The 8,237-nt window shown below is 38.9% G+C and overlaps 1 protein-coding gene across 1 annotated transcript; it reads left to right on the forward strand.

Annotated features, from left to right (window-relative positions):
* Nucleotides 1-1,366: 1,366 nt before the first annotated feature.
* LOC109008870 (alpha/beta hydrolase domain-containing protein WAV2) lies at nucleotides 1,367-8,019 on the forward strand. Its single transcript, XM_018989128.2, has 8 exons — nucleotides 1,367-1,760; nucleotides 2,419-2,454; nucleotides 2,666-2,744; nucleotides 2,871-2,925; nucleotides 3,033-3,149; nucleotides 3,761-3,922; nucleotides 6,672-6,915; nucleotides 7,671-8,019. Exons 1-8 carry the CDS (start codon nucleotides 1,523-1,525, stop codon nucleotides 7,685-7,687), a joined length of 948 nt encoding a protein of 315 aa, XP_018844673.1. The 5' UTR covers nucleotides 1,367-1,522; the 3' UTR covers nucleotides 7,688-8,019.
* Nucleotides 8,020-8,237: the final 218 nt, after the last annotated feature.

An 8,237-nucleotide genomic window follows, 5' to 3' on the forward strand; every position in this document is an offset into this window, starting at 1 on the left:
CCGCCAGCTAAAAACAAGTATATTTTCGTAGACAAGAAAGCGATCACCGCCTAACTCGACAAGCTAGATTTCCATCTCTTTTAATGTATTGTACATCACGACAAGCTGGTTCTGAGCTTGTGTGATCTGCTGATCGAATGTTCTTATGATCATATGTCCTCTTCTGGCTTTCCTTCCTTAACCCATCAGCATGAAGGGAAAAAAACATATTCGCAGCTCTGCGTAATTCAACAGCAAACTTCTCCTAACCCAGACATACCCTTCAGGAATGACTACAACACTCCATTGGCCTCCTCCACCATACTTGGTAACAATTAGATACCCCTCGTGCATGTTGGAGCATCGTTGAGCCACGAATGCTCTGTTTCCTTCGTGCGAATGTTTTGTGAAATCTGAATTTCTCCCCACCTGTAATACTGCTTCCACTATAGCCACTAGTCATCCTATACCACTTCGACCCATAGCTACAGACCTCCAAACCTTTTTGCTCCTCTCCATAATTTTTAATGAGGATCTCCATGCTTTTGGTAAAAACTCAAAAGTCTTTGATTTCACCCAAAAGCGCACCAACTGACCCACATTAAGATCAAACATTCGATTTCAAATGCAGGGGCTTCCCAAGTTAAAGGGCTTTCCAAGCTTCATTCCTGTCAAATGTTTATGCAAAGATACAAGCAAAATTTTCGATACAGATGAGCATAAGCTACGAGAGGGGCATGGCCAAAGAGCTATGGAGCCCAGCTCTGGATAGGGCTCATGGGACCAAATCTTGATGTCGGAGTACTCCCAGCAGACTCACCGAAAGTTGGCGATTCTTTCTGTGTCAACGGCATGCCAATGGAGCTGTCGGTAGTAAGCACCAATACACACAGATTCACTCTGAAAGATGATAGAGAGAAAAACTTACAAAAGTCCAGGTCATCGGAGGGAGGACTGATGCCAAACGGCCCTTAGCGAAGTCATCGGGCCCGTTGACCTTGTTTGTGACGATGGTGAGATCTCACACGCTGGCTAGGGTGGCGACGGGTTTGGGTGCCCTATGGTTTTCTCTCTTTGTGTGTAAGTCTCTCTCCAGCGTCTTCCATTCACTTTTTTACTGGTTAAGATTCCTCTCATCACAAATATTTACAAAAAACTCATAATTTATTGTCAATTTCAATTAATTATTTATTAATAAGTATTAATGTAAGAAGTAGATATTTTTTCCATATATTATAACAAATTATAGTAATGTTTTAAATAAATTCACTGGAAAATGTCTGTATAAGTATAAATATCAATAAAAAAAAAAGGTTGAGCCGATACCGAATTTGGCTAACTCGACACGATTTTAAAAGACACAAATAACAAGCATTGAACAGATTCCAATGTAGGCATGTACACCATCCATATGGGCATATATACCGATCTATTTATGAGGAGAAAAAAAGAAAAAGGTAGAAAATAATAAAGCTGCTGTGCGAAGTGCGACTGTGGGGGAGACACAGTGAGAGGGAAAGAGAGAGAGAGTAGAGAGGGGGAAATGGTGTCGTACGTGAGCGCGTTGCTCTATGGAGTGGGAGGCATAGTGGTGGCCGGGATGGCGTTGCTGGTAGCCTTTCAGGAAAAGCTAGTCTACGTGCCGGTCCTCCCCGGTCTCACCAAGTCCTACGCCATCACCCCCGCCCGCCTCCGCCTATCCTATGAGGATGTCTGGCTTCGATCCTCCGACGGCGTCCGTCTTCATGCCTGGTTCATTAAGCTCTTCCCTGACTGCCGAGGTCTGATCCGCTTCGCTCGTTCATCATACTGCCCGACCATTTTTTTTAATTAATATATATATTTCGGTTTAATGATTTCGTTCAAGAATTTAGTGCTTGTTTGAGTGCATTAGGGTTCGGAGTTTGCTGTTCGTTGTGCGTGTGCTTGGGTTGAATTCGGGTTTTCGAGTTGGAATTGTCGTGTCTGGCTCTGGCGGGTTTGGAATTGAATTCCTGATTTAGAAATTCCTGCGAGTGAGATTTCAATTTTTGAGCAACTTGGAGTAAAGATTCAAACTCAAATCTCCAAATCTCGCGTGATTGAATGGATTTGGCTTATAGGATTTGGTTCGGATCATTGGATTATGAATTTATTGTTATAGCTTTACGATTAGGGTTTATTGATTTTTACTCTAGCTTAAGGCTCTGAGAAAGAAGTGCAAGTGGTTGACACAGAGGCCATGATAAAATCTAGTGTGGTCATGTGGCTTTGGCTTGAAGATAGAGGTAGAAATGATGTTACTTGCGTGAAATTGAGGTGTTCGTATAATTAGCTTCTCTTTTAAATGGTTCTGCCTAGTGGATTTGCGTGTTTCACTACTATTGCCATCCTAGATAGTCGCATTTCATGTTAATTATACTTTCCAGTGCTTATTAGGTAGTGCTTATGATTTTGCAGGTCCAACCATTTTATTCTTCCAAGAAAATGCAGGGAGTATCCTTATGGTTCTAATCGTGGCTAATATAATTTGGTAAAATATGCATTTAATGCATAAATGTTTTCTATCTCAACCAGTTCCAATTCAATGGATTGTTGTTATCATCTTCCATCTCTCCATTAGTTTCCATCGGTATTAGGTTTTGTCATATACATTATTTTTGGCTGGGATTGGTTGCTTTTGGTTTGCCTTGATGACTGCCCTCAGATATTGCCCATCGTCTCGAAATGGTCCGCATAATGATACAGAGGTTGAATTGCAACGTTTTTATGCTTTCATACCGAGGGTATGTACTTGTTGTTTTATGTAATATGTTCTGTTGTTTTTTTATGTTATTAGTAGCTGAACTCGATAAAGTATCCATGTTTCTTGTTTGTTTAAATTCACACTATTGCTTCATTTATTTGAACAGTTATGGAGCTAGTGATGGCTATCCTTCCCAGCATGGAATCACAAGGGATGCTCAGGTGTGAGTTTTGGTTAGGTTATTTTTATAACTTCCCAAATCCTAGGATCTTATCATTCTTCTCAACTGATGTGGCTCTTTCTTTGTTTCTTTCTTTCTTTTGTATAGGCTGCATTGGATCATCTTTCTCAGAGGACTGACATTGACACATCTAGAATTGTTGTTTTTGGAAGATCACTTGGAGGTGCAGTTGGAGCTGTGCTTACTAAAAACAATCCTGACAAGGTATTCATCTGGTGGAATATTGAATAAGGAATCATGGAATTAGCTCCAAATACTGTATAACTATCTGACTAATGTCTAATGCTGCTAGAGACATGAATGTTCATCTGTCTTATTTATTTCTAGATTGGGATCAGCAAATTTATTCTGATCAGTGTTATGAGTTTCATAAGTTTCTTTTGCTTTTTGACTTATCAAAAAAAAAAAAAAGTTTCTTTTGCTTTTTGGTCGCTTAAGTAGCCTTATTGTGTATCTTGTCTACAGATACAGTAAGAAGCTTGATGATCTTCCCAGTAATAGTGGAAAAAATAGATACTGAAAAACATAAGGGGTCTGCACAAACTTATCTTTTCATAATCTGTGTTCGGTAGCACCTTCATGATGTGTCAGTACATTTCTTGGATATGTTCTCGGCAAATTCCTGATCCTTGATCAGTCATCCAATTTCTTGAGATTCCTGCAGCTTATTGCAATCAAATTTATATTCCAATTGCACATCTTTTACTGTTTCATGGACTTCTCCAATCCCCAAGTTGTGAGATCTGCGAATTATATATTTACATACCTGTGTGATCTTTTAGTTACATTACTTTTCATTCCTGTCTGTGTTGCAGATTGCCGCACTATTACTGGAGAACACTTTCACATCTATTCTGGATATGGCTGGAGTTCTATTGCCCTTCCTGAAGTGGTTTATAGGGAAAAGTTCGAAAGGTCCTAGAATTCTCAATTTTCTTGTTCGATCTCCATGGAGTACAATTGATGTCATAGGCCAGGTAAGGCTATGTGTGGTGGAAGCTCTTGCTTTGCATCACTACATTTCATGAATAATGACAAGATTACCATGTTGTCATCCATCCCCGGTCAAAATTTTCTTTTCCTATAATATAAAAGTTAACTATCAGGATATGTGATTGAGTATGCACCGTTGTTGATCTGAAGCAAAGCTTTTCAGTAAAAAATAGAAATTAGGTGGACTGGGCATCGGTTTATCATGTATAGAACTGTTCTAATCTGTCACAGTATTCAGACATATCAATGCATTCACCAATAATTACTTTTTTCCAAATTTCAGATTTCTATACTTGTTAATGCAAAAGCAAAATACAGTTCTTATGTTGTGATGCCTATTTTCCAAGTTTTATTTGCTATAGTTGGAAAAAAATGATGGTGTGCATGATGCTTCTCTTGCCCTTCTTTCCCTCTATCATTGCCTTAGGGCTCGTTTGGACGCTTAGAATGAGTCGCACTCCTAGCTGGTCGGGTGTGAATTTTATTTTCACACCCACCAATCAGGAATAGTCACGTAGGCATCTCAACAAATTTTGAGATACCCGCATACAGGTGATCCCTCAATTTCTTTCTCACCCTCTCCTCTCTCCCTCTCCCTCCCCATCTGTCCTGAATCGACATACGCCTCACAGCTCCCCTGAAGTTCCAATCGGACAGAAAAAAATGAAAATAGAACCCAAACAAATTAGAACCCATCTGACCTCGCCATCGCCCCCCAAAAAAAATTCTCTAAAAAAGAAGCCATATGAGCAGGCTATAAAACCTCATCTGGAAGGCTCGTTGAATAGCCCACAAGAGTCCCAACGACAATTGCATTCCACACGTTGTCCAACCCAGCACTGTATCAAATTATATTAAAGCTAATTCCACAACTGCGAACTTTAACCCCTGACTTTTATTCTGAGATTCCCAGATTTGGTGTCTTCGTCCAAATTTCTTGGTTGTCCAAATCTCATGTCAATACTTGTATCCACCTTAGAAAATGCCCACACTTTCATGTCGATTCCTGTAGCAGTGTCCAAGGGGATAAGACAGATGGGTTTAATAGGTTTTCTTGAAGGGGAAGAAGATGGGTTCGAATCAGAGAGGAGAGGAAAATAAGCTGGGTTTGAATCGGAGTGGAGAAGAGAAGAAGAAATTCGGTGGAGAAGAAGGACTACAGGGAGGAGGAAAGAGGGAAAAGATAGCAATTCCACTGCGGAGCAATCCGGCTGTTAAACTGAGAATAGCAGCCCTCCATTCATACAACGACACGTAGACAAAACCACAATAAACCCATTAGACCTCACCACATAGAATCACAAGCAATTCACAGAATCAGTTTCCAATCTTACTCACGATTTATTTTCTTCTTCTTCGTGCACTTCCAGCCCGCCTCCTTGCTGCGCCACCAAGCCCGCCACCCACCAACCAAGACTTTCAAGGTTCCACCACCACCATCTCATTCTTTTCACCCCCGGAGAACAGAGACACCCCGGTTTCTAATTATAATATTCTCAAAACATATCTCTTGTGTACACACGTTAGGAGGGAGAGATAAATTAGGTTTTATGATATTTTCTAATTACATTACTCATCCCCCGATTCTTCCAACTTAGATTTTCTACTTCCAATCCAAAATATTCAAAGACAAATAGTTCTTTATTATCCCACTATCACTATCTCTTTCTCATTTCCAAAAAGTAACAAACTATAAGACAGAGAGGGAGATAATTAGATCAAATTGATAAGTCAGAGATTGGGAATTTAAGCTATGGACTTAGACAGTGGCAACAAGCATGTGTTCTAGTGGCTGGGTGGGGCCATTCCCACGGTGGTGCAAATAGTAGAATGGTTAGGAAGCTAGAGAGAGTATCCAAGATTTGTAAATATTGGGTTCAGGGGAGTTGTGGCTACGGCAAGCAGTGTGGGTTCTTGCATTCTTGGAGCTTGGGAGAGGGTTTTTTGATGCTAATGCAGCTCGAGGGGCATCAAAAGGTGAAGTCTAGGTCGAGCGCCGTGCAAGATGGCAGTATTGTTAAGCCTATCGGGGATGGAGTGGAAGAAGTTCAGAGGGAGGCATACGAGTGAGGAAGAAGGGGTGTAATGGATTCTCTGATCGGGTGTATGCAGATGTAGAATAAACACAATAAATCGCCTACATGTCGTCGCGTGAATGGAAGGCTGCTATTTTCAGTTTAATGGACAAACCATTTCCCATGATTTCTCAAAAGATAGAGGGTTTACCTATATGCACATCTATTGTAATTTTTATAAATCGCATACGTGTTTGTATTTTACTGGTGGGTGTAAAAAAAAAACTTACACCCGACCGGTTTTAAGATTTTCTCTTAGAATATTTGTGAATAGTAGTGAAATGGTTTGAGTTAAGATGCTTTATTGGGTTTTGGGAAGGGAGAGAAAAAGTTAAATAAAAATACTAGAGTTAAAAAATTGTTTGAATATTATTTTTGAATATTATTTTTGTTTTGAGATTTGAAAATTTTGTATTATTTTTTGTGTTTTGTTTGGAAGTTTGGGAAAATTGTAATGATTAGGTAATAATTAGATGAAAAAGTTGAAGATTTGAAATTGAAAAGTTTTTTGTATTTGAGTGATGTTTGGGAAGGAAATATTTGAGAATATCTTAAAATGCCTAAGAATACCTTGTTACAAAAAAAATGCCTTAATATTTCATCTCATGCTTCTTTACAAGTTTATGTATCGGTCCATAATTTGTCTTCATACCTGCAGATTAAGCAACCAATCCTTTTTCTCTCTGGATTGCAAGATGAGATGGTTCCGCCAGTCCACATGCAGCTACTATATGCCAAAGCAGCTGCTCATAACAGGCAATGCCTCTTTGTAGATTTTCCTACTGGCATGCATATGGACACATGGGTGGCTGGTGGTGATCATTACTGGAAAACAATTCAGCAGTTCCTTGAAGAACATGTTCCAGAGAAAAAAGAAAATGAATCATCCCGCAATGGAAATGGTAATTTTATTTTTTAATATAACTATATATAAATATTCTGCTAAAAAAACCCTGCCTCTTTCCTTCCATTAAAAGAAAAAAGAGAAGCAAAGATGGAAAAACTAGAAAACTGGATGCATTTTAACTAATTGTAGCCTCTTACTTCGATTCTACTTGCAAGGTCTGTTAAGGGTTCTACGTGAAAATAATCCTATAAAAAAAAAGGGTTCTACATGAAAATAGGAAATTCCACCCTTAAGGTTCATCTCTATACAGTAGTTATGCCAGTTAGAGAAGATGCAGAGGCCCAACTTTCCCGACGTGAAAAGATATTAAACCCTTCCATTAGCAATGAGCATGCGCTAGATACCATGTTATAAAGCTTGCAATGACTTGTGAAAAAACTAAAACAAAGCTCATGGAATTAAAGAAATTGACCGGCACGCATAGGTGATACTCTTGTATATGTCCACAAAAGGACCAAAAAAATCCAGGTTCTGTGTGGTCAAACCAATAAGGGTTTTAGATCTTAACCCAAACAGCATTAACTGAGATTTGCTATAATAAACTGACATTTTTTGTTTTTCTTTTAGAGATATTACTTTTAGCCGTTTTGGTTTGTGCTGTCTTGTAAATGAGAAAATACCAAGCTCGTCAATCAGTTGCTTTGTGATAAAAACATTTGTTATCTTTGGATTGCCCCCATAGACAACATTACTTACACTCATGCTTAGTCCTTTCTGTACTTCTTCATAGTTGTTGTACTCTGCTTCCAGATTTCGAGGCGAGATGATTGGTTGGCATGTTGACTTATGAGGTGTTATTGATTGGTTCACACAAGGATTCAAAACATTTCGACCTTTTTCTTGAAGTTGCAGCAATCAACAGCTCTATGTGAGAGGAGTTGCTGCCTACTAAGACCTGCTGTACCCATCCGGATTTTCCTTGTGGAGATTTTTTTGTAGGTTTACAAACTTCAGAAGAATCTAGATGAAATGTGAATCCCCTTTTGTATACTGTGTGACACTTTGACATACACATAAGTACCTAATTAGTCCTGACTGTTCTCATTGCATGAAATAAGAAGTTGTCGACTGTGCAAATATATATCCTGAGTTGATGTGTTGGACTGTTGTATCTTTTGCTTTGATTGGTATATATATATATAGAGAGAAATGATATTTGTAGTCGTAAGTATGCAAGCGCCGTGCAGTCGCTTTGAAAAAAACGAATAAATATGGGACTCACTAAAAAAGAAATTAATTTTTTAATAGTAGACCTCACTTTTTTTCAAAGTGACTGTATAGTACTTGTGCATTTTACGACTACATGTAGCATTACTC

The sequence above is a fragment of the Juglans regia genome, chromosome 1 (genome assembly GCF_001411555.2).
Source record: "Juglans regia cultivar Chandler chromosome 1, Walnut 2.0, whole genome shotgun sequence".
NCBI classification, from domain to species: Eukaryota; Viridiplantae; Streptophyta; class Magnoliopsida; order Fagales; family Juglandaceae; genus Juglans; species Juglans regia.

Bases quoted from the DNA above. Each gene is read 5' to 3' on its own strand.
- LOC109008870 (XM_018989128.2), top strand. From the start codon at position 1,523: ATGGTGTCGTACGTGAGCGCGTTGCTCTATGGAGTGGGAGGCATAGTG. The intron at 2,455-2,665 runs GTATCCTTATGG...GACTGCCCTCAG, and splicing joins CTTCCAAGAAAATGCAGGGA to ATATTGCCCATCGTCTCGAA. The intron at 2,926-3,032 runs GTGTGAGTTTTG...TCTTTTGTATAG, and splicing joins GAATCACAAGGGATGCTCAG to GCTGCATTGGATCATCTTTC.